Source organism: Apteryx mantelli, chromosome 13, assembly GCF_036417845.1.
Source record: "Apteryx mantelli isolate bAptMan1 chromosome 13, bAptMan1.hap1, whole genome shotgun sequence".
NCBI lineage: Eukaryota > Metazoa > Chordata > Aves > Apterygiformes > Apterygidae > Apteryx > Apteryx mantelli.
The window spans coordinates 21,562,637-21,589,307 of record NC_089990.1 but is presented as its reverse complement, the minus strand read 5'-3'; the positions used below and the strand labels follow the sequence as shown (position 1 = coordinate 21,589,307).

The following is a 26,671-nucleotide window of genomic DNA, read 5'->3' as shown; positions in this document are numbered from 1 at the left end:
AGTTGTAAGACTTTGTGCTGAGCCTTTTAGCATGCTAAATGCCAGAACTGGCTTAAGGGAGCTCGGGGAGGTAAAACATGCAGTCTGGGAAGGGATGAGATGCTTGCAACCAGCCATTATGTTGATTTAGGCTGCCAAGAACTGCAGCTTAAGTTGCTTTGACCTGGATTTGTTTCCTGATCTGGGAATATAGCAACTGCCTTTATAGTTCAGACCAGTGGTCCATGTAGCCCAGTATAGTCTGCAGCAGTGCTGAAGATACCAGCGGAGACAACACTTTTTCAATCTAATCAGTGACTTTTTCCAGTTTTGGCCACCATCAACAGGTAGATTGGTACCTATGAGTATGTCCAGAAGCCATGAAGGAAAAAGCAGTCAGATGCGACTGCCTTCCTCTTGTATATCTGCTGTTGGCAGTATTGCCAGTTGTTTGCCCTACATCAAACTCCCCAGCCATCAGAACAAAGCTCATAGGCTGGGATATAAGGCTAAACAAGGGTATGTTGTCTACGGCAGTCATCATGGCGCTTGTACGCGTGCAGTCCCAAGCAGGGCTGTCTATGGTAAACCTGTGCATCATGGTTTTAAGGGGGTGAGGTTTGCCCAGAGCCTGCAGTATATAGCAGAGGAACGTGCTGCCTGCCACAGAAGGCCTTGAGAGTTTGAGCCCCTTTTGGATAGGTGAAGATTATGTTTACAAGTTTTTCGAAGTAATCCTGACAGATCTTTTCCATAAGGCCACCAGGTGTACAGCCCAGATACCCAGGGGACCACTAGATCAATTCACAAATTCAGAGGGATATATGACCTGGCATGAGCTGGAAGGAAGAGCTGTGGCCTCTGTAGGACTTCCCTTTATAGATGCTGCACCTACTCTTCCCTGTCAGACTGCGTGTGTCTGTGTGCGCGGTGATCTGATCCTTTGTTCGTTAGCAGGAGTGGAAGGCGCACTCACTTTTCTGTACTTCCAGTCCTTTTAGGGTCTTTTGGGTGCAGTGGAGTTACGCTGGCAGCCCCATGCCCAGCCGTTCTTGGGTTTCACGTTTGGTCCTCTGGAACTTCGCTGTGAGTATCTGATCTAGGTGAACTACATCTCTCGTCAGCTTGGCCTAACACTTCCTGTATATTTAATTCAAATAGGCCTAGCCCTGCTGACCCACCTACTCTAAAGGTGGGAGCGAAGTCTCCCCAGCAGGTTCACCAGTGAAGACCAATGCAGTGTTCAGTGAGCTTCCCTGCACTAGTGCTGCCATCCCTGTGTCCCTTTGTCTTTTTGCCCTGCTCCTCAAGAGATGCCATTGTTTTTTCTAGTTGGTTCCTTGCTTTGAAGGTAGTTAAATAGCTTTGCAAGGTGCAAGCCTTGCAAACCTTTTTAGCTCTTAATTTCCCATCTATTTTTGACCTATCATGTTTTTATAAGCTCTTCTGTTCTCATTAGGCAAGCTGTCTGGGTTTTAAATGCTGACCTTCTCCCTGTGATGCCCTCCTTAACTTCCCTGTTGAGCCATGCAGGATGTGGGATTTTGCTGCTGGGGTTGAGTTGTTCTTTTAAACTGCTTTTTCTTTTTTAATTGTGGCATATATTTTACCTGGTCTTTTAATACAGGGGTTTTTTTTGTTTTGTTTTGTTTTTTAAGTCTTCAGGCTGCTTGTAGTCTTTTTGCTTTTTGGATTGCTCCTCTTAGCTTGTTTTCTTATTTTGAGGGGGAGTGGGTTGGGAGGGTTCCTGTTTGCTTCAATTTCTTTTGCACTGTTCCCTTTTTTGAAATTAAATATCCATGCGCTGATTCTATTTATTTATTTATTTATTTATTTGGTGGGGGGAGTGTCTTCTACTACAGCATTGAAGCTGATTGTACTGTAGGTGCTGTTATAGAGCAACCATCCTATTAATACTCTTAACTCACTTTCTTCTGCATATCACCTGACCAAATCCAAAATGGCATCTTTCCTTGTGCATCCAGCACCATTTTCCTCGGAAGCAGTAATTTATTACTTATGAAAGTTTTCTCTACATCTCTTTCTGATGAAGCGCAGAGCCCAGTTTATGTTTGGAGATTTCAACTGCCCACCTGTCCTAAGTTTGCAGCTTTTCTAATCTCCCTGAACATTTCCTGATGAGGGAATTGGTAGTGCAGTTGACAGTGTATTTTTATTCTTTGAATATGGGATTTCACAAGAATTCCATAGGGTTTCTGTTCTCCTGTAGTATTTTTATGCTTCTAAACTTCTCTGATACTTCACATACCATGTCAGTGTCCACCTGTATGTCATGGTCTGTCTTTCCTGTTGGAATTACTGAGTAAGCCGGTGGCCTGTCAGCATTGCGTCCTCCTTTCACTACATCGGAGAGGCCTGTTATGTCAAGGGGGTCAGGTGATGCCAAGCATTTGTGCTTCCCCATGTTACTTTTGAAACTTCTGACATTGGTGTAAAGTGTTTATAAGTTCTAAAAGTCTTAATAACATGCCAGTCATCTGGCTCTTTTGTGATTAATGCACATGCGTTACAGGTTCTTCTTGTTCCCATCATGCCAAACCCTTCTCTCTGTGTGGCCAATATTTCTGGAAGAGTGTAAGAACAGGGGAAGCATGTAAAAATGCTCCCATATCCTCCAATGACTTGCAGCTCAAGGATTTCCTATACCAGAACTACTGTTTTCTTGTTTATTGGGTGTCTTACTACATGGTGTCACTTGCTGTGTAATTACCAGTAGGATGCTTGCTTGGATAATCATTCTTTCCCCTGTATCTTGGTTTTGATGCTTGAGAGTAACTGAGGTATAAGTGCTGTCTGCTGGATATTAAAATTGGGGGGCTAAATTAAATACACTGGTTATATGTATTACTGCATCTTTTTCTCTCTCTAACTGCATTTTATTCCTCTTCCAAAGGGACCAGTGACGGGTCGTCTGGTCTGCTGTTAGCACACTTCTCTGCTGCCTGGGTGCTGAGTGCTTTTTCTCTCAAGGGATTTGACTGCTTAAATTATGAGCAGCTTTATTGCTGTCGCTTGCTTTGCTGTTTTGTCTGAACTACCAGAACAGCAACAGGTCTGAAAGCACCTCTGCTTTTTCCAGCAATATCTGCTGGTCTAATAAAAGTAATTATTTTTCTTTAAAAATATTTTCTCTGTTTCGTGAAGTCATTTCTGATTTGAGGGGTGGAAAGACATTGAGAGATTGCCTTAAGTCCTTTGTCTCAAGGCATGGTCATCTCTGTGTCTTATACCCATGCTGTCTGATAGATGTCTGTCTTACTGGTACTTAAAAATACCCAATCTCCTTAGCAGACATTACTTTCAAACCAGTGAGAAGTCCCTGTTTTTGAATCATCTCTGTCAGGCTTAAAAGTACTGTCTTTTATTATGGCTTTTATGTGAGGAAATTATACATCCCTTTTGACTCTTAATTTTAGCACTGTAACTATTCTACCTTTGAACCATTGTCTCATTGGTTAAATTATACGGCCAAGTGCTATAGGAATAGTGCAGGCCAGATTGCATTGATTTAATAGTAATTCTTATGACCTGGTCTTGCAACATTGTTGTGAAATAAGGCAAAAATAATATGATGTTTAATAAATTTTCCAAATTACGGATTTTTAAAACATTCAAGTGTATTCTAGCTTAGCCTGGTATTATACAGTTCTTACAGTTCCCGTCTCTTGCAAGCTAATGTTAGGCAGTGGGCTTTTAGAATTGAATAAAATCTGTACATGTGGTTTTTAGTTTAAAATGAATGAGGAAGAGTGATTTTTTTTTTTTTTTTTTTTTTTTAAGGAATAGTTTTAAATGTTTGGCTGAACTACAGTTTGTTTTGTCAGTTCACACCTTGTCATAAAAGTGTTAGGTCATATTAGTGTTATGTTAAAGCCTGTGTGGTTCCAGGTTTTTCTTAGATATCTTTAAATATTTCACATTCATTTGAATTAAGTTCCACTTAAGCAGAAAACTTGTGTTACAATTTCTTACCAGCTTGGCAAATTATAGTTATTGGCCTAAGGTGGGTTTTTTTTCTTTTGTTTCATCTTTTTATGCTTGTGTCCCTAGCCGCTTATATGCATTAGCATGCACCATGTATTTGGCAAGTAAGAAAAAGCATTTTAAAGGTCCAAATGGGTACGGTTATGACTGTATATCTAGTGTCTTGTATGTATAAAAAGTGTGAATTTTATTAACAAAGTTCTCTTCCAAAAAAAGTTGCATATATTTATGCCTGTTTCTACTCATTCATGTAATATTTTGAAAGAACAGCATGTCTCTCAGTTAGCTGAAATACTTTAAAACATAAGTTATGATTCATCTGTAGCAGGAGAATCCCTGTTATATCTCTAATATAGTTTTGTGTGACCTTTTAATAACTATGCCTCCTGGTTTCCCCTGATGTCTTGACTCAGTGCTTCAGGTAATATTTCAACAGAAGAAATGAATAACTTACTAAAACCTGTCATCCCACTTCCTAGTGGTCGCTGGCAGTTTGGGCAAAACTGACAAGTAATCGGAAGGAAAAATGCAGCATCTTCGTTGGCAATGAGAACAGACTGCCTTTAAGGTAGTGTGCATAGACTCTAAAGGTAGGAGTTGTGTTTTGAGCTGCTGTCTGAAATCTATGCAAAACAATATTCTCTGGCTCTTGATTTGTAGTTAATATGCAGCAAACATACGGTGCTACTTGTGAGCATGCTGCAAATGGTCTCTGGAATTGCCTGCTCTCCTGTAAGAATGGAAATGATAATGTGGAGCTAACTGTCAGGTTTCTAATGCCTGGAGAATATTTATTCTTTATCAGCCTTCAAAACAGACTTTACATCTGAATGATCCTGCCAGCGATAGAAGGGGAAACACATACTAGCACCTTAAAACGAATGTTTGCTGGATTCTTTGTGGTGACCTCTGAGTAATGACAGAACCCAGCAGCTGGGACTGTTCCCGTCCTGTCTCTCCAGTGTTGTCTTCCCTGTTTTTTCTTAGAGGGAAGATGTTCTGTGGGCCTTGTACGGCTTTCTAAAGCATTTTGGAGATGGTCTGCTCAGAAAATTCATATTTGGATATATTTTGCTTTACTGAATTTTTTGCAAGGATTCTACTGGATCCTTGCAAAGGAGTCATTACAAAAAGAAATATGACTATACTTTGTGCTTTCACTGGGAATATTTGATCTCAATTCCGATTTGTAAGTGGAATGATCATAAATTCTACATGAAGTCTTTTGTGGTAGTAAAATTGTTTTAATTTCTTGACTTGCAAAGCTTCCATTTATCTGTTTTTAGGGTGATTGGGTTGCATTATTTACAAAGTTTCTCTTTGACATTAGTATCTAGTTCAGAACTGCTTGCTTCTCCTCCAGAGGAGACTGCATATCTCTTGGGGACATGTGTAGTGCCAGGGCTTTTAAGTGCTTGCTAATTTGAACACTTGTTAATTTGTTAACATGTTCGTTAATCTGACCACACTTGAACATCGGGTACGTAATTTTTTGAGGTGCCAAGTCACTTTTGGACATGGGAGAAACTGAGCAGCATATGATGGTAAGTGGCTCAGTTTCTCTGAATATTGGGTCTGGAGACTGCTTTGGGGCCTATCTAGTTTGAAATCCTTAAAATGTGGCCAAAGTTGTTTGATGTAAACTGTGTATTGAATCAAAGGCAGCATTTTCTTGGTTTGTCTGTCTGCTGTTATAAAAGGGAGCATGCAATCACTTAATGTTTTCTAAGGTATGAGGAAGGCAGGTATAGCCAGGGAGAAAATACCAGCTTTGATTTAATAGTTTTTGTGAATTATTTTGCAGCAAACTAATTGTTTTAATGTGCAATACAAAGTTAGAGTTGATTAAAAGAAGTCTAGTGTATGTCTAACAAAAAAGATGTCAGGAAGCAAGATTATATTTCTTAGGAGTATTTAAATATGCCCCAAAGAAAGTCATAATCAGGTGTGTGCAGACTTTGAAATAATAACTTTAATAATTTGTAATGACACTCAATTGATCTGTTAACTTCATACTTATAAAATCTGATTTTTCTGCTCTGGTTCATAATTGCGCAATTGGGGAAAAACAATTTGCTTAAGTAGGTCATGGCATAAATGTGAACAGCTTTATAATGTAAACATACATATTGTTATATAATTTTTATTAAATGTTACAAATTATGGTGGCTTAATAACCTTGAATTTGCTGATGCTTGCTCATGGTTGCTTTTGGCATTAGAGGAAAGGTTTATCTGATGGTATGCTCCTTGCAGTAGATGCATTGAGTGAGCATGTTGTACAGTCTTGAAAGATTAAGTGGCATTTTGGTAAGAGGAGCTGAGTTTTCGTGTTTACATGCTAAAATTCAATATTTGCTGTCTCATAACTTTTTGGTTGAGTTTTTGGGAACATGTTGAATGCTCCAGAGGTCCTAATCAGAACAAGGGGATTTTTTGCAGTAGACACAGCTTGAGGACCAGTCTATCTCTGCTTTATATATTCCAGAATCTATGAAAGCATGTAGGGAGATATTTAGGGAGAGGGACCTCAACCCCATAGTGACCCATGATGGGCACGTGATGTGCTATATAACCTGTGCTGATTATTACTGTGTTTCCCCTTCCCTCTTTTCAAGTTAGTGACAAGGTGAGGTGGATCTCAGGGTGAAAAAGATGGAGGGAAGGACAGAAATGGAAAAGGTGGCAGAAGGGGGGAAGGGAAAAAAGGATAAGAAGATGCTCTGAATATGAAATACAGAAAAGAGCGTAATGGGCAGAAAAATGAATTTTGAAGCATAAGGAGCTCAGAATTTGGAGGCAGGAGTTAAGCACTTTATCAGTTCTTGAATACCCAACTGTGTTTTACATGTGTGTGTACCAAGGGTATTTGGCTCTGAGGAGACATGGGTGTCCTGCCGGTGCTGCAAGACGCCGTGTAGTGACATGAGCTTCTGCGGTTCCTCCGTCAGCGCCGTCCCTGACGCTTGGCTTCGCAGGAGGAGGCTGGCATCCAGCACGGTGTGGCGAGAGGCAGGAGCTGGCGAGTCCGTGTCCGCCCGCTTTGCGCTACCTCCTCCTCGAGCGGTACCAGCGAGGGCCTCGCTGCCGCGCTTCTGTAGCGCTCGTTGAGTGAGGCCGGGCTCTCGGCCTTTTATTTCCATTCTGGGATGCTCTGTCGTACCTCGGGTTGCATCTGAGGTTGGCAGTGCCAGCGGGTGGGTGTTATGGGGTTATGGCTCCGCTATGAGCAACGCACGGTGCGGCAGTTCCTGCGCTGGTGCGTAAGAACAGGCGGAATTAACTCGCCTGAGCGCAGAGCCGTGCTATCCGCTTCCGTGTGCGCGGCGCTGTACTGCCCAGATAAGCACGCGTGCCCGGGGCCAGCGCCATGATCGCCATCCTGAAGCTACCTTGCTCCCTCTAGACCTGTCCTGGGACACTCGTGGCACCTTACATGGCATGAACATGTGAAAAACAAGGCGCCTTTGGAAAAGGAAAAACTGATCATTCCCCGGTTTAGTGATTTAGGGCATTGAAATAGGGTTTCTGTTTCTGAGGAGCAGCCGTTGATACGTTTGCCAGGCTGGCCAGGACTCCAGGAGGATTAGCAGAAGTTTACAGGACAGAAGGCTAAACTGCCTAGTCCGAGGTGAATGTGGCAGAGCCGGCGATCATGGTGTCCACGATCACCGGAAGGACTGTGATAACGCCCTGGCGAGGGGCCTCGGCGCCACCCTCGAGGGGTTTGAAAGAGGATGTCATCCCCTGTCCCTTCCTGCTGGTTCCTTTTTATTTATTTTTTATTATTTAAGGCTAGTGGACTCATTCTATTCAGCATTCAGAGGGAGATGAAATAGCCTTTTTCCCCAGTCCCTTGCTCCCAGAGCCTACAGGAGAAACTAGGGATTTTCAATTTTATTTCTACCTGTTTTTTTTTTTTTCCTCTCCTCATCTCTACTCTTAAATCTTGTCCTCCCCTCCCTTCTTTTGTGTGGATGACAGCTTCGTGCCACTGTTCTTCATCATTGCAAAAAGTATTTTAAATTTGCGGTGACTAATGGTTTCCCTGTTGCATGCATGTTTCTGACAAGAAATAGTAAACACTGGGGCTGTGTTAGCACTGCTGTTGCTAAGATTGTCCGCCGAGGTGCTGGAATAACCTCTTGTAACATTGCCTTGGCTAATACGCGGGTCATATTTGGAAAGCTGCTTCTACAGCCCTATGGGCTAAAAATGTTTTTAAGGTTTAATTTAGAAAATAAAGCAGAAAAACCTACCCTGCTGTATTGGGAGCTCGGGTCCCAAAACTCTCCGCTTTCTAAGGACAAATGAACTTTTCCAGCCTTGGCTGAACCCTTTCCTACCTAAGTGCTTAGACATCTGTGTTTGATCACTCACTTGATCTTAATGCCTTAAAAATACAAGTTTTAAAATGAAGGCTTAGTGGCTAATGGACAGCTGTAGGGATTGATGATATGAAGATACTCAATTCTAGGTGACTTAATTTAACTTAATGATTTAGCAGCTATCCAGATGTATAAACCTGATATCTGCTAATTGAGATAGGAAACTGCTTGATGTTCTCAGAGCTTGTTGTGTGGACAAATGGCTGTGGAAACCGGGAGCCTGTGGGAGCCTCCGCAGTGAGAGGTCAAGCACGTGCTACACAGACCAGACGCTGCAGCTGGAAAGCTGTGGAAGCGCTGAAATTTGAAGCGGTGTGGTCCGATTAACCAGTGTATCAGCTTTGTTTTTCCCACCCGTGTGACACCGAAGAACATCGCTACGGAGGATATGGTGACTTTGAAGGCTGTTTCTTGAAAGCGCAGTTGTATCGTGCTGCAAGCCTGTAGGTTCAGTTCGGTCTCACTTGCGGGCTGGCAAGGTTAAAACTGTTGTGAATACAGGGATGGGGAAAGCAGGTTTTGTTCTCAGCACTGACCCTGTGCCTGCCTAGGACGTAGCTTTAACTGGCAGGTTCGTTTCTCTGTGCAACTGCAAGTCTTCAGACCTTTTTTTGAGCAGTACTAAATAAGCCTACATCACCAAGTTTTGTGATTTCTGAGTAGTACTGGGTTTTGTTATATGTAAATATTTATTTTTAAAAAGTGAACAGCAAACAACATGTATTATAGAAACTCACTTTGTTTCATGAAGCTGGTGGATTGTCTTAAGAGGGCTGGAGGGCGAAGGTGTAAGAAAAAGGCTTCTTGTGTCTGACTGAGAGGCTAATGTAGGCATATCCGAGAGTTCTGTTCTTTTCTTATAAGTTGGTACTTTTACCTTCTCTTTTCTGGAGTGCTGCCTGTATTGCCTCAACTGGCATCATGCTAGAACAGCCATATCATCTGGTTGTATTTAAATTGTTTGCATGAAATTTATTAAAGTAAATGCATTTCTTGATTAAAGTATTGTCGGCTCACCGCAGAAAATGACCTACCATTAAGCATGTCTCTCATTTTTAACTCTGATTCTACTGTTGTTTAAACTAGATTTTCTTAAAATGGTAGCTGCTTTCTGGCCCTCCTTCAGATTAGCTGCTTAGATAAGCAGCACTTGCTAACAAATTCACACCTAACAGTTCAAGTTCTGATCGCAAAGCTGATCTTTCTGGGGCATGTAACGATTTCAAGAAAAACACCAAATATACTGTCTGTTATATGAGTAAAGAAAGAAATCTCTAAATGCTTCTTTCTGAAATACGATAGTTTTATAGGAGTTGCTCATTTGATCATTTAGTGTTGAGAATGACTGAGAGAATATACTATGCTCTTAGAAATATTTGATGACTTTTTCAGTAATTGTATACATTTTTTGTTTTAAAATGTGTTAATGTTTGTGTTAAAGAAAAATTTGCGGAGCTGACTTCGCAGCTTCTGAAGCCACTACCTTGCGATGTTTGTCTTCAGATCGTCCCGCAAGGCCGAACCTTGTTCCTGGACTGAACGTGTTGTGGGAGCAGTGCAGCAGAGACTGTTCTTAGAAATCTGCTCATTTCCCACAAGAAAGAGGAATGTTATTGCAAAATTAATTTCATCCTGTTAGGGGAAATCCGTGGGTTTTGTACACACTCCAGTCTTCATGAATTTCACTAGGTGAAATTCTTATCCTGGTAAGGGATTTTTTTGTGTACGCAGGCATGGGCAGAGCACCATCTTTTCAGACAGTTTACTTGGCAACTAATTCATTTTCCTATTGTGTGAGAGTAGTCAAGCAAGTGGTGCTTTTTAACTCAGGTCAAAATATGTGTTAAGTGGTACTGTACTGGAAAAACTAGCTTTTTGTTTGCATCTAGGCTGACCAGGCTGAAGGAGAAACTAAAATAAGTCTTTAAGCCAAGCTAATTTTAAGGGAAAAAAGTAACATTTACCCTTTCCCCTGAAAGACTCTTGATATTGGCTTCTAGAACAGAAAGAGATCATCCATAGGCTTCTGTAAATCTTCACTATGTTGAATTTCTAGCTAAAGTTGCTGAAGAAACTGGCTTCTGTTCATGATTCAGAAAGTGCTTAAGCACCGAAGTAAACTTTGAATAACACTTTGAACTTTGCTGAAGCTACTCACATAGCCGTATCTGCTTTTAAGCAATAAATAAATCACTGCTTTCTGGTCTTCAGAATATGGATCATGGTGTGCATCTCCTTTTTCTCTCCATTTCTGTAGTGCTGCTACATAGAGGTAAACATACAGAAGTGTCTGAGATAACCGTGCTCGTTCTTGGACGTTTTGTTTCCAGTCCTGGAGGTTTGCGATGACAAATGTCTCTCCCACAATCCAACAGATAGTTTTGCAGATGAATCGTCCCTTTGTTCTCTTATACAGAATCAGAAAAGAAGTCTGCAGTAAACATCAGGAGGCCATTTGGTCCAGCCTCTTGTCAGAGGGCTGGATCAAACATATTTACAGTATTTCTGACAGCAGTCTGTTTTGGAAGCTTTTAAGGATACGCTGCTGATGGCAGCTGTATGTTCTCCTGGGCACTCTGTCCCAGCACTTGTTTCTTACCACTGGGGTTTTTTTAAATTAATATCTATCTTGAATTTTTCATGCTATAATTTAATTCTATTACTTCTTGAGTTATCCACCATGGATTACTTCCATCACCTTTTTTGTAGAAGCCTTTTCCATATTTGAAAGCAGTTATGTGTCTATTCGGTCTTGTCGTCTTTAACCTAAACCCCAGTCCTTTCCATCGGTTTTCATAGGTCGCAGTCTCTCAGCTCTCTGATTCCTACTACTCTTGTCTAGATGCTTTTATTATTCAACATCTTAACATTATGTCCCCAGCTGAGGCCTTACCAGTGTCTAACATGCTGTTTTTGTTTGGATATTCAGTGTTTGTTTGTCTATTTCCCAGTAGCATGAGTTGCCAGTTCACCTCCTGTACAGGCCGGATCCTTTCACTTTAGAGGGTTCGCTTGTGCCACGTTCCCTATGTCTGTAGTTAGATTATTCCCATTTAAGTGTAAAACTGGGCTTGTTAAGTTGCATTCTGTGTTGTTCCCCTCTTCCCCTCCCCGTGCAAGTCTTCCAATTTGAAAATGTCCTCTTAAATTCTGTAGTATTTTCCATTGTGGTGTAAGTGTCTTAAGCCTATTGTCTTTGCCGTCATTCAGATGATTAATGAAAACCTTGAGTAATACTAGACGGAGGAGTAATACCAGACGCAGGGTAAACTTCTGTAGAATGATGCTGGGTGAAGATCTCTGTTTTGATCCCAAGTTGTAGGTAATTCATCTAGGCCACGTTTCGCTGTCTTGCTTATGAGACGACAAAAAAAAAAAGGCAAAAAAACTTACTGATGTCAAGATATGACATGTATTACTTCTCCCTATTCAGCAAGGCCTGTTACCTGTCACAGAAGGCAAGATTGGTTTGATGTGAAATGTGCTTATGCTTGCTGGCTGTTATCTTTCGTCTTGCTTTGTACAAGTTTTTGTTACAATATTCTTACACTGAAACAAACAAAAACCTCCTGAAACCCAGCCAGACAAAAAAAACTTGTCATTTTTTGTTTTTTTCCAGGTTTTGGGAACATGTCTTCCCGTGTTCTGGCATCTCATCCCTCATTATACATTCTCAAAGACAGGTATTTTAGTTCTGATTGCTTCAGCCAGTTCTTTAGTACAGCTAAGGTTAATTTTAGCTTGTTTTGAGTGTTTTAAAAATATCTATTTTGCTTAAATTGTCTCTTTTCTTATTCTATCCCAACATCTTACCTTTTCTTACTGGTTTTGTTTTGGTCCCATGGTTATAGCTGATGTTATTAGGGAAACCTGAAGCAAAATAAAGTCACCAAACACTTCGGTTTTCTTAGCATTTTCTGTTGTGAGCTGTTCCTCTGAGTTAAGACAATTTCCTTGTCTTTCTCTTTCGACTTGTAGCCGTATGTGGTACTTGTTTTACTTTATATTCATTGATGTTTGTATGTCGTGTTGCAAATTGATCATCTTTATCCTCTGTTTTTCTGTGTTTTGCTGTTCTTCTTTATTCCTTTTTAATAGTCTGACTTGATTTCCACTTTCAAGCCTGTGTGAAGGGCTTGTTATTTAGCCAAGTAGCTCTATTGATGTGCTTGGCAGTCTTTCTTGCACTTGTGCCCATAGTCTAATTTCTTTTGAGGAACTACTGACTTTTCTTTCTTTTCTTCCTTTTCTTACTCTTGTCTCCTAGAAAATCTTACCTATTAATTCTCTACATTTATCAAAGTCTGGCTTTATGAATTTGTTTTTTATTTTGCTGTTCTTGCTTCTTTCCCTTTGCAGATTCATGAACTCCCTTCTTTTCATTGGCACTCTCACCTAAATTGCTGTCCAAATGGGAAAAAAATGGTTGCGAAACTATTAGAATCAAGTATAGAAGGGCCTTGATTTATTTTCACCCTCTGAATTATTAGAAAAAAGAAAAAAGAAAAAAAAAGAAAAAAGAAAAGGAGAGAGGAGAAAAAAAAAAGCCACCAGAGCACATTCCAAGGATTTGCTTGGTATTCTTGTGTCTTGCTAGACTACTTATACCTGGCATGCTGAAATGTTCCCTGACCATGTTGCGTATCTGTATGATTCTGTTGCACAAGTCAACCACCAGCTTTTTGCTCTTGTTGACCTGCTCCATAATATCATCCATCAAGTTTCCCCTTTCATCACAAACTAGAGACTTTCAACATATCCATCCCCTCCTGTGCTCATGAGCTTATGTAAAGATGTCCTTGATAAAGAAATCTGTGTACATGATCCCATCCCCTTTGTTGCAAAGCTGTATTCTCTTCTATTGAGTAATGTGAATTAGCTCACTGAATTGTGACATCTGGAAACGCCAGAGCCCAGAGTATAGCAGCAGCTAGACTGCATCAGTTAGTAGGGAGCCTGCTCTGGGTGAGCCTGAAGAAGGTTGGCATTGCTTTTGTGAGGGGTCTTATGTGGCTGCTCTAATGATAAACTTCAGTTTCTTTTCTCTTTAGTTAGAACTAACTTGATGAAACAATATTACATAAATGGTTTGCATTGTTTGAAGGTGTAGCATGATTCCAGCTAAGAAAATAGAGAAAGCTTTAAGTAAAAAAGTGTAAATGCTAAAATTCCTAGAATTTAGGAACGATGGCTTTGTTCACTTTTGTCACGCAAAGAGGAAGATGCTGTTTTAGTAACTTGTTTAGAAATGTATTGATTCTGTACGTTCCTGTTGCAGTGTGTCAACGTGTACTTTCTTAGTATGTTGTGGCCTGAAAATCCTGAGTATCGTGGAGTAGAGAACTAAAGCAGAAGCACCCCGGTCTTATAAAGGGATGAGGGTGCTGAATTTTTAAAGCTTCTGATCCTACAGCCAGGGATGCCAAGTTAACATTCGGCCTGTAAATACTCCCCTGTTACTGAAGGTGGTGGGTTAAGTAACAATTATTATAACATCTGTCTAGATATCGTTTTACCTCTCAGTTCATCCAATTAAATTTTTCTGACTTTAAAGTCCTACAAGTTTTCTATTACTTGTGAGTCTTCAAGTGAAACCAAAAAAGTCCACTCTCATTTATAAATATAGAGAAGTATTCTTCATCTGTTACCCTTCCTTTCCCTCGTCTTACCTCCTCTCCCCTTTCTTGTTCTCCCTACCCATAACAAGGAGGAGAAGCTTTTCATACATCGGGTGACCCATGCTCTTGTGCTTCAGCGAGGTGTTTTCTGGTTGGCCTTTAAGGTCAGTGTTTAGGATAAATAGGGTGTTGGATATATGCATAATGACTATATCTTAGTAGTCTGTCAGGGAGACATCTTGCTTTTCTACTTGCAGCTGTGTATGCTTCTTTTGACAACAGCAGTTGTATATAAAGAAGCAATATTAATTTAAACACTTATTGCGTTTTAATTCTCTTTAATTCAGTTTTGCAACTGAAAATAGGAAAGAACAATGTATGATCAACTGGTTCTCCATAGAGCGCTGTCTGACAACCCCTGTAGCAAATTATTGAAGCAGTTTTCTGCTTTACAAGATCTGTTTTGGTTAGAGCTGGACAAGATTTTTTCAGTAAAGAGTAAATTAGGCAACGGCTGGATGGAAAGTTTATCATCTTCAGGTCACTTGTGAATTTGCTCTGACTTCAGTAAATAGCTCTAGATGGAAATATTTTTTCAGTGTTTGGCTCACAAACGAAAAAAAAAATCTCAAAATACAGAATCTTAGGAAAGAGGAATGATTGATTTTTAGAGAGGCTTCTCGAAGTCTAGATTTGGTCCCTTCTTCTGCCTCTGTACACTCTGAAGCATCCTCCACCAACTTGAAAAAGGTTTCTTTCAGCCCCTGGGTATTCAGGAAGCTCTGTAGTGCTCCTGTTAATGCTGGGAGCAGGGAAAACCAGAGGTTCCCAGTGCGACGGCGAGAAGCTGGGTGACCCATTGGACAAGGGAATTCCCCAGGCTTTTGTCTCAAGAGGGCTCAATCCCAGGCTTGGAGCTACTTTGCTTTTTAATAAAACGCTTCACCCTAAATAAAGAAAGAGGATGACTCGAAGCTGATTGTTAGAGCACTCCCAGGGAAGCGCAGCACCCGCGCTGGTGAATGCGTAAAAAAAAAAAAGACCAACCCTCATACAGGGTTGGGAAGAAGCCTCAGCAAGCAAGGTGAGAGCAATACATATAGTCCTGCATTCTTGTGGGATATGTGGGTTCAAACTTCTTCAGGCAAAATGAGGACTCAGATTTTCCTCATGTGATGCATATCCTAGCCGTGTGTCACTGGATAAAAGGGACTCTGAGCACCACGTGTGCCTCCGCTGCTGATTTTTACTGAAGCTTTTTGCTTCCGTTGCTTTCCTTTCAACTGCCTGGAGGTGAAAATTTTCATTTTAGATCTAACAATATGTTGCTCAAAAAAACCCAACCTTTTTTCCAAAAAGAAAAAAAAAAAAAACAGATAACAGATAAAAATAGGTTGTCCCCCCCCCCCCCCCAAGTTGAAACGTTACATATTTGCTTAGCTGTTCTTGACATCATTATCTGTGTGGAGTTTGGCACTGTGCTGCAAATCTGAGATCTGAGGCTTATGTTAGATGGCAAGTTTATTTGTGGGTTATTACTAGCTTTAAAATATATGAAAAGCAGTCCAAGCTTGGAGAAAATAGGTAAACAGATGAAACCAAGGATGCCAATAGAAAGCAGAACAACATCACTAGGAAGAAAACCTGTTCATGTAAACCAGACAAGCTCTTTTCTAGAGAGAGGAAAAAAAGAGTTATATTTCTATTTTCTTTGTTTACTGTAAGAACAGAAATTCTCTGTAAAGCTTTGAATGACGGACTTGGACTTTATGTTAGGTTGTGAGACTCAAGCTAAGAAAAGGAATCCTAAAACGTAGTGGTCAGTGTCTTTAGTTCAGAGATGGCAGCATTCATGGTGGTGTGAGACCCTCTTCTGTAATACTGTGTACGCTTGTGGACACTGATGTTCAAGAAGGCGAATTTAAACTGGAAGAGATGCAGAGAAGAGCTGTGACGATCAAAATGGGAAGATCCTGTTATAAGAGGAACGTGCGTGAACCCAGCCTGTTTAGCTCAGCAAAGTCAAGGCTGAAGAAGCATACAAATTCGTTCTATAAATACTTTGGGGAGCAATAACCTGGAAGGGAAAAGAAAAAACTATTTAAAGGACAATGTTGGCACAAGAATAACTAGGTACAAGCAGGCTGGGAATACATCAAGGCAGGAAATCAGAAGGTTTCCAGAGGTGCTGAGCTGTAGTGAGGTTCTGAGGCAGCCTTCTAATTTTTCGCTTGGGAGCTTTGGTCCCTGTTGTTTCTAGTCTTTTTTTAAGGAGGAGATTGTGGATGTTTTATGAACAGAGTTACATGATGTAGTTGTTCTTTATGAGAGCTGGAGCCCTGGAGGTGCCTTCCGGCCTTATTTCTTGAATCTTAAGAGTTAGATCCTCTTGGTCACTGACTTTTCTGAACCTCTGGTCCACGTTACACTTGCCTTGAAGACATCTGTGAAGGTAATTAAGAAAAGTAATTCTGTTCAGTGGACTTAAGTCTTCTATGTAGGCATGTCCGTACCTTTAATGGCTCCTAGGGGAAGGATAGGCAAGAACAGGGAAATACATAAGTTGAAATGTTAGAAAAACATCTTTAGTCAGATTTTATATGTTGTACAGCATGTAGAACTACCAGTGATGGTTTGTTTACCTGACAGATTGAGGTTTAAAATTTAGTATGATTAGTATGTTTATACTAATAGTAGTAGAATTATGTAGCTATCTAACCTTTACTTTTTCTATCGGTACTCATTGACAAGGACCTTCAAAGAACAGGCAAACATTTCAGTAATCCCTTTGGCACTCAGTGATGGTCTCTGGACGTTTTCTTACATTGTTCTTTTAAAGTTGCAGCAGCAATGCATCCTAGAAGGAATTCCGTTTTGATAAGAAAGTAAATGCATATATGTTCCCCTGAATTTTAGCCCTCTACTAAGTGTATTAACACTAATAAATCTCGTAATCCAAAGATACAGGTCAAAAAAAAAATCCTGAGGTCCAACTTCAATCTTATTCAGGCTTGTTCTATGCAAGGGGATAGGATGTCCTCAGTACCTTTGCAATCTAATAATTTTCTTGATGTTATTTAGGTGAACTGCGATATCTTTCTTGAGAATGTTAGTCAAATGCCACTTGTTGAACTGAATGGGGAAGGAACAGCGTAATAGAATTTGTATGCCTCTTCAGCCTTCATTTTGCTGTATTATACCAAATGTGAGGTAACAGTCGTTTCTGGCTTTATGATCTTCATTTTTTTCAAACAGCCCAAAGAACATAAATAAAAGGAACTCCAAAAGAAAGATATGACTCCAGCTTCCTCCTCTATTCATCATCGCTGAAAGAAGGGGACATATCCAGTTTAATCAAATAAAGGAGGAAGCTGCTCTACCAGCAGGCAATAACAACTTGTTCTGGAAAGTTATGAGAGGACTGGATGCTGCTGCGTTGATGCTGTAGAGGTTGAGCTGTATCCTTTACCCCCATCACATGGTGTAGATCTTGTGCCACAGCAGACAAAGCTAATGGGATGCAAGGAGAAAAGGGAAGCTGTCCTTACATGCACACACACACACACGCTCCCTGACCTGTCCTAGGCATGTCCATCTCTCTCTCACTGTGCAGTGATTCATGCAGTTGTGCAGAGACTGAGCGGCTGATATGCTAAAGCTCTTTGCCTTAGTATAATTTAAGAATCTAAATGTAGCTAGAGATGTAAGTTCTCCCTTTCACAGAGTAAGGAGAAACTTATTTTTTAAGCAGCCTTTCAAAAGGAGGAGTTGGGCAAGACACAGTTACCAGAGGCTGTTTTACAGTGTGTTGTGTTACATTATCTTGCTCCTTGCTTCCAGCAGATAGTAATAGAAGGGGGGGGGGGGTTTGTTTTGTTTTTTTGGGGGTGCAGCCAACTTGAATTTTTGGAGTATTTTTGGATATGTGTATGCTTTTGGACCTGCTCCACTCCTTCAAGGCACATGTGGTAATTATGTTTGCTTTATAATCTCCTGATTCTCAAATGCTAGCCAGAGATTAACCTCCTGTTGGACCTTTCTGTCTTCATAGTAATAATTAATGTAAGGACAGTTTATGTGGGGAAAAAAAGCTAGAAAAAAATCAGATGGATTGAGCATAACGGTTTGTGCAGGTGTACAGTGCTGGAGAGCAGTGCCCAGTCAAATAGTTTTGGAGAGAAGTCAGCCAAGCTCCCTTAAGCGTGCAGGAGATGCGCATGGGTGCGGGTGTTCAGTGCAGAGCTGCACCTCACTGCTGTCGGCAGCCTCGCGATGGTCTTGGTGTGGGGCATGACATACGTTTACACCTGAATCGCTTATGACTTTCCACAAAAATTCAAACGAGATTTATTTCAGATTAACACCTTGTTTAGGATTCAAGGGGGAGGTGCCTCACAATTTCTTTCCCCCTTGCCCTTGCATATGCCAGTTCTTAGCCTGGGATGCTCAGCTATATCAGCTGCAGAAATATGAACCTGTCTGTGATGAGGAATGCCCTGTGGCAAGTTATTTAACAGAAATGCCTTTTTATCTTTATCTTTTTTTTTAATTCTTCTTCTTTCATTTTTTTTAAGCTTCCCCAATAAGGGAAAGTGTGTGCATGTAATTCACTGTGTGATTTGTCTGTTTTCTGAAAAAAAGCAAATTTCTTATACTCTTCTCTGTGGATCCCTGTTTGTGTCAGGATTAGAAATCTTTATTAGAGTTGAGAGGGCTGGATGTCCAGGAGCTCTGCGGGCTTCCTTGAGAAATTCAAGACTGTGTAGTTTTCTGATGCTTGCATATTGGCACAGTGTTACAGAACTGCAAGGGAAAGTTTGGTTCCCCAAAGCTGTGTGGTTTGTGTCTTCCCTGTTAGCTTAGTATCTGATTTGGCTCCAAGTTGTTTGATTGTAGAAGTATTTGTTTGTAACTGTTATAAAATTGAGATGTATTCAACTTACTCGTTGTTTTGCTCCACTCCTGGTTGTTTCTAAGATTCGTGAACACTAACCGACGATGACTTGGGCTTCGTGGGAAGAGTTTCCTTTGTTCAGGTCCTCCTTTAGGTTTGGAGAGCATTCCTAAACTAGCTTGTCTTTCAAGTATTTCTGGTAGTTTTTTGCCAACAGTGTTAAGGACCCAGGTGTTTGTGTTCAGGTGGAGGGGTGGCTAGCATGACAGTTGTTTTTCTCTTCTATGCAGGATTCATTATGTGTAGGTGTCTAAGGTGAGGCTTTTTCCATTCACAGTAGAATGCTAATGGGTAACAGGCAGGGACATCCAGAATACCATGGCAGCTGCCAGAAAGAGTCCCCTTCTGGCTATTCAGTATTCCAGGAGTCTTGTTTTCTCCAATATTATATAAGCAACATTTCTAGAGCAGTCAAAAGAATAGCAAAGTACACTTCTAAATGCTACGGCCCACTCGGATACAATTATTTTGGAGATTGGGTCCCAGTTGCCCTAAAAGGAAGGACACTTGTTGAAATTCCACATGGTCTGTCAATATTGCTTCTGTGATCACGTCTTTTTTTCTTCCCTAAAACAGCCCACTGTTTGTAACGTGGAAGATTGGTCGAGATAAACGATTGCGTGGATGCATAGGTACTTTTTCTGCCATGAACCTACATTCAGGACTCAGGGAGTACACACTTACTAGGTAAGACTTGTCTTCTGTAGCCTTGATTTATGTATTTAAGTACTCTACTGGGGAGACAAATAGGTGTGTCTTGGTTTGGTCTTTTTGGCTTTCACTGTACTGATCAATGAAAACTTGTATCTCTTTTGATGCTAAATGTATTGCCTGGTTATTTGACTACAGGTGTCATGAGGCTATGGTTTCAGTTAAAGACCATAGTTTGAGCCTTTTTTCTTTTTATTGGTCTGGAATACTACTCTCCAGTACTTACTGTGACTGACTATTGTAGTATTTTCTCCAGTGGTCAGTCAAAATTTAACCTTAATAGTTAACATCAGGGCAGAAGACCAGAAAGTCAGATTTTGGGATTATCCTATTCACGCTTCTAAAACAGCAGGTATTCTCACCTCTTCTCCATCAGGTGCTTCCAATCAGCTGCAGTTAATTTAATGCTACAAATTTCCATTACATGTTACTCTTCAGATACATCTCAGCCCCTGAGTGGGAAGCTTCTGGATGAGGGAGGTAAGTGATAATAATCCTTCACTCCCTGGCAGCATAATCCTTCATTTTTGATCTACACCTAAATTCATTCACCTTAATATTGTTCCATTTCCTTTGCATAGAGTGAAAACTAATAAGTTTATCACTAGAGCTATTAGTAAGCTTTGTACTTGATTTTTCTAAGAGTTTTTAAAATTTATTTTCTAAAGAATCAATGGCATTTTGTTCACTTGGTTATAACAGACTGTTTATAGTGCTTTAAAATAGAAACTACATTCTGGCATGTGTAGATCTCTAAAATTGTCATCACTTAAAATAATTGGTACCTCCAGATTGCTTTAGATTGGAGGCTTTCCTCCAATATAGGATCTTCCTCTTTGCTGTTAAACACCTTTTCTCAGTCCCAATATTGAGTAATATTAAAATGGGGCATGTTCTCTCTTACAAGTCTGGCTAGTTTGTTGCGAGCTGAAGTTCATTTCATGCTTCTATTTGCTCGGCTTGAAGAAACCAACTGCTCGTCTCCTGGAGTTCCTTATAAGCTTCTGAAAGACCTAGTTACCTTCATGTTGGTTTTGTTATGTGATCTGGAATATTTCTGTTTGTGCCCTTTTTAAAAGGGTCAAACATTTCGAAATGGTCAATGAGAAGAAGCTTACAAAATATGTATAATATTCATGTAGTTATACAGATAAATTCAAAGGAATTCCTCTGTTGAAGATTAAATACCCTAAAAGCCTAAACATTAGTGGAGCAGAGTCAGGGAAAAACAACCTGTGCCTGCTCCAGAGAGCTTTTCATTTAAGTGTGCACTTTACAGTGCCATATCCAGAACAGTGAGCTCGTACGGAAAATTTCCCTCCAAGACTGAGAAGATGACTAGTCAAAAAAGTAGTCTTGCAAAATGATAAATACAGTAAGGAAGAAATGCAAATGTATCAGATACCTTTTTATAAATTTTTACTCCTGAAGCTCAATAATTAGACAGGTTTTTTAACCTTGCAATTGCATGAGGTATATTAAAATATATAAACAGCAGTGTTGCTCATAAATCTTTGATTTTCACAAATCAAGTGATGCTGTACTCTTGCGTAATTTTAAAAATGCTTAAAAGATTCCTGTCACCACATTCCAATTTTAGAAGCTGTAACTTGAAGTATACAAAAAGTGATGCATAAGTGAAAGGAACTGAAATACTTTAAATGCAGTATTTAAATGATGGCCACATACTGTGGAAGGTTATACTAGGCTATCCAGAGGATGCTTTCACAGCAACTTCCTGCTAATCAGAAGAGAATTTCACTGTAGTTAATAATTTTCAAGGGAAAGGAAATCAGAAAATACATACCAAGTTTTTTTTTTTAATCTTTATTTATGATATCATAAATTTTTTAACAGATTATCTTTAATGGCATATTGAATGTTATTACCTTTTATGGAGAACCTCTTTCATGTCTGTTTTGCAGACCAAAAATGATTCATATTGTTTTTTTTTTTAAAAAGTACTTCAGATATGACCATTAAAATGTTAAGATCATATCCAAATATACCCCCCAAAATGTTCTTTTATCTCAAACATTATATAAAAAAAGAAAGAGAGAGATACCTGTGATCAGTTTCCTTGATGGCGTTAAGTCTTCTCGGCTACAGAGCTTCCAGCAGAGAAGGTTTGAGGAATAATAGAAGCAGCCTTGAAACATCTATGAACTTTTCCCGGTTTGGAGCTCCACAGGCTTCACTAGGAGGGATCAGAAACTGGGACATTATAACTTGATCAAACAGTATGTGGGCAATAGTGTTCTTGTGGAAGATGAGACAATTCCTGAAAGTGAAGAAAAACTTTCAGATGTATTGCAAGGCAAAATCAATCAACCAAGCAGGCAGCATGCGAATGGACTATCGGCTTCAGAAAATGGAACTGATGAAGGCAGGTGTTCTTCTGACTTCGTCTTACTTTGACGCTGTGAGGCATTTTTCTTCAATTATTCTGAAGATTAGGGGGGAAAACAGAGCCAGGTTGTCTGTCTAGTTTATGCTTATCTTTTTCAGTACCTTCTGGGGAATTGTGGCTCAACTTTCAGTGAGTAAAACAGTACAGAAGAACAGCTGGTTCAGCATGGTATAGATGAACAGCTAAATGTCCTGGTGCTTAGCAATCAAGGCATCCTAGGTTTCCTGCAGGCAAGGTTATATTACAAAGATATTGAATAATGCTTAGCATCGTGGTAAATCAGATTTCCTTAGTTCTAGTAGTATTGCTGATTCCCTTTGCTTTTCACTAATTACAATACTGTAGATTCTCTTAAATAGTGTAGTGGTGGTTCATCTAGGAATCTGCAGTGAACGGTTTCTTTCTTGGATCTGCGCCCCCTTCTTCCCCCCCAGTTTAGAAAACTTTTTTGATCTCTAAACAAAAATGGTGGTGTTATGTGACCAAAAGAGTCTTTTTCACCCATTTTGAGCTCTGTAGGTTGTGATGCTGGTATTGCCAGCATGTTCTAAACAGGAAATTTATGTGGAATGATTCATCATTAATTGGATACATCTGCCTAAGTCGTGAGGAGGGATGAGAATACCCATAGTTAAAAATGCTGGTAATGTGTTCCTAAGAAAATCTACATGTTGGAATTCAATTTTCTCTTCAGTTATGTCAGAGGAAGAAGTAGTACATTATTAAAATACTCTGCAGAACTTTATGAAAATATAGATTCACATTTAGTGATTTTTTTCACAGAATTTTACTAGGAAGTTAGATAAAAATAAATCTGTCCTTTTCCAGATTGTTTTACAATATTGAATGTTGTATATTAGGATGTAAGAAGCTTATCATGGGCAAAATAGTCCTTCCTGCATGTGTGAATCGAATATTCCACCTGAATGTGTAAAATAAACCAATCCAGATTATGGAAAAATACCTTGTGCTTTACAGCTCCTTCAAGAAAATACACTGAACTTGGAAGCAGGTTACCACAGCATTTCAGAACAGGTTGATAAATTATTTTTCATATTCTGTTCGTATTCTGTTCAGCAATAAGACTTAGGTTTGGCACTGAAGTTTTAAAGACCTACTTTCTTACACTTGAGGTGCTGAATGAGATGGCTTTTCTTATCCTATATTTTTTCATTTTAGTTTATTTTTTTGTTCACTTGTTTCATATAATTTGAAGTCATATTTTAAGCTTGGATCTAGCGAGTACGGGAATATAAATTATGCAAGTTTTAACTCTGCTCTGGTTCATCCTGTCAAGGCTAGAGTATATATCTGGGCAGGGAAAAAGTAGAGAAGAGGCAGCTAAAGGAAGACCGATTATGTGACACCTGCTGTCATACAAGAGAGCGGTAGAAAAAAATTGGAGGATCACAAGCCTTAAATGGATTAACGTAATAACTGAAATTTGGATTTAAATTTTAAAATAATATGTAACCCACCCTTTCTATGACTAGCATAGATCTGTCTATGGTGTAATTGGTCTTTTTGTTGCATGTTGTACTTGCCACTGCCACCTGAGAGAAACATGAGAGGCTTCAGACTTACTCAGCCTTGCTTCCATGGGTGTAGTTGGTCAGCAAACACAAACAAAGGGAGACGCTTGGGAGGAGTAATATAAAATTGAAGGAAATGAAACCTGCAGCCCAGCTCTCTCATAACTGAACTTGGGTGTGTATTCTATATGAGGCTTTTGGCTACCAGTAACATCAGCTACTGCCCTGTGTTCGCCAGCAGTCTCAGGAGTCTTAATCCTTGCTGCTGGCGTATCTCCTTCCTTCTCTCCGTGAAAAACATTGGCTTGTTCCTCCTGTTCCGCACCAGGAAGTTAAACATCCAACTGCATAACTGAAGTATGGCATAGTTATTTAAGGGGTAAAGTTTAGAGAGGAAAAAGAATTAAAAAGAAAAAGAAAAGTTGAATGACTGATCACAATGTAGCTGCTGGGCTTATTTAGTAAAGATTATGGGCAAGTATTTGTATAGAGAGGGCAGCTTCCCTCTCTGTTTAGCTGAACTTGCTACTCTTTTTTTATTCTAATTTGATCTTAGTAATTATAGTCTTGTTCAGCCTCCCTACATCTTCTCCCACAACCCAGTGCTAACTTCATAAAGCCTTTACCATCAGGCAGTGTGGCTATGAGTGTAGATAGTCATTGCTGTTGACCCAGGGCAAAGCAGTGTTTGTGTATATGATCATAATTTTTGAACTGGACAGATCATAAATGTATTTCTGACACTTTTGTTGTGACCTTCATGCTCACCAAAGGCATAGTCTGAATTAATTCCTGCCAATAGCAGTTAATGTAATATCCAAGAGTGCATTGTTGCTTCTGTGTTGCCCACTGGTAATACTTTTCAGGGTGTCCTATTTTATGATTATGATTTATAATGGATCGCTCGTGAAAGTCTGCCTTTTCTATTCTATTGCTGTTTTGCTTCTGGTGGCCGCTAGTGAAAAAATTCCTGATAATTGTGAGCAGAAACTTACGCTGTCACTTTCAAAATTAGACCCTGCAGAGAGCAGCGTGTACTCTTCTGAGCCTGAACTTGCCAGTGTTTTGCTATTCTAGTATGTTCAACACCAAATTTAAAGCCAAGAAGCATCATGCTGCTTCTGTTACTTCCTTTTCATTTGTACGTTCTTTTGAAAAGCAGATATGCCACGGGAAAGCTGGACGGCAGTGATGCTGCATTTCCAGTACCTGTTGGTTGCCTCTGAGTTTTCAGGATCATTTTAATGAGATAGAGGGCATGGTTTGTACTTCTGCTATAGGATGACCTGCAACAGATGGAGAATCTCAAGGTGAGAAGCTGTGTAGGGAGAGCTGTGATAACATAATTTTGTATCTGTTTGAATGTATGGATAACCGCTGCGTCCATGAAGCATGTGAGAAGCCAGTGGCGATAGCCATCTAGAATTTATAACTCTGGATTCCCATTTATCCCTCATTACGCCATTTAGTTGGTAAGCTGTTAGCTGGGTGCAGCCTATAAAATATGAGGATCTATAAAGGCAAGTGCAATACGTGCTTTCAAAGGCTTTTGAACCATTGAGACTTTGAGTGCAGCTGGGGTTCCTCAGGCTCTTGAGAGCAGTCACAGTACGTGTCCTTTGCTTACGCCAACATACCCCTTTGCTCGGTTTCGGGGTTCTGCCTTGGTGTATCTGTGGTTAAGAGTGATTTTTAGAGCATCTGGTGTTCCTGTGGAGGTAGGAAGTGGGGTACCAAACCAATTCTTAAAGCTTGGGGTACTGAACTGTTTTCCCTGTGCCCAGGTCAGGTCTGTCTGACTCTTCAAGGATGCTGAAGAAGTCGCAGGATTGCTTCTCTGCTAATCCATGTCACGGGCTGCTTTGAAAGTTTGGTAATTCAGGATGTCACAACGAAATGGTCACCTTCCGGTGACGAGCGTAAGGCAGAGAGTCGTCATCGTGTGGTCAGAACAGTGGAGGGAGTGATTTAAGCTTGAGGATTTCTTGTCAGTCTATAGCAAGCCCTAGTCACTAAAACTCCTTAGTGAGAGAGAGAGGCATCTGAGCCAAAGCCAGATTTGAAAGAGGTTTGGAAAAACATACATAGGTGCTATAACCTTGTAACATTGCTCTGAAGGGAGAAGGGAGTAGCTGTTGGGATTGTACCTGAGGAAACAACAAGTGCGCATCAAGGTGGTAGATTCACTTAAACCAATTTTCATGAGCCATAATTTTGGACCCCTTCTTCATCGTGACTCAGAGGTAAAGCACAAGGGCTAAAGATATGGCATGCTGAAGGTATTTTGTTGCATGGCCGCAGGATTTGGGAGCTGACAAAATACAAAATAGCTGAGAGGCCCCTATTCTGTCAGGTGGTTTTACTCTTTGGTATATTCTAGGTCCAGTGCCCGTGCCTGTTGGCCTGTGGCGTGCCTGATTTATCTTTGTGTGTAAATGACTTACAAAGGTAGCTGTCATTCTCTGTTTTGCTTACAGGCTTAAATGGATTCTGCCTTTAGTCCTCAACAGTTGTCATAACTGAGCCACGTGAGGTTTCTATTTTTTATCCCTCAAAAGAAAACAAAGTGCAGTTCAGGAAATGGGAAAAAATTCTCTTACAAATTAGCGCCTTTCAATTAAAATCAGCAACAGGAGGAGGAGTATTGCAGGTGATTTTTTGTCGAGCATAGCTAGACATCATGTGAATTAGAAAACATTCTCTGTAAGCTTCTGCAGTTGGTGTCTGAAAGCATTTTAATCATGAGGTTCTAGGATGCAAGTGAGGTAGGATGTACAGAGAGGTGTAATCTCTTTTATTGGGCTGATGCAGTTGCAGAAAATTAGATAAGCTTTTAGCATACAAGCCATTCTGTGAGGAGGTTGTTAGGACACCCCTTTTTGCTAATTAACAGACCTTTTTTTCAGGAGGCAAGCTGATCTCCAGTTCAGCAGGAGCCTGTTCAGGTTTTGGTTGGGACATTTTGCTGTTGTTGTTTGCCTTTTAATTCACAATTGTTCCCTTCTCCTGATTGCCTTTCGAAGTTATAACTTTGCATATGAGATGTTAGTGTAAGAGATTATAAGGTTTCTACTG

General features: G+C 40.1%; 1 protein-coding gene and 1 pseudogene across 2 annotated transcripts in view; both read left to right on the top strand.

Annotated features, from left to right (window-relative positions):
* The window catches only part of AMMECR1 (AMMECR nuclear protein 1), a 105,101-nt gene that overhangs the window by 43,035 nt on the left and 35,395 nt on the right, over positions 1 to 26,671 (top strand). The window contains exon 3 of one of the 2 annotated variants that reach the window (XM_067304323.1): positions 19,520 to 19,630. The exons of the other annotated variant lie outside the window; for it this stretch is intronic. Coding sequence (XP_067160424.1) covers positions 19,520 to 19,630 — 111 coding nt within the window. The remainder of the gene's footprint in view (positions 1 to 19,519; positions 19,631 to 26,671) is intronic. 2 annotated transcript variants of the gene reach the window in all.
* Positions 32 to 913, top strand: LOC136993263 (large ribosomal subunit protein eL15-like; annotated as a pseudogene).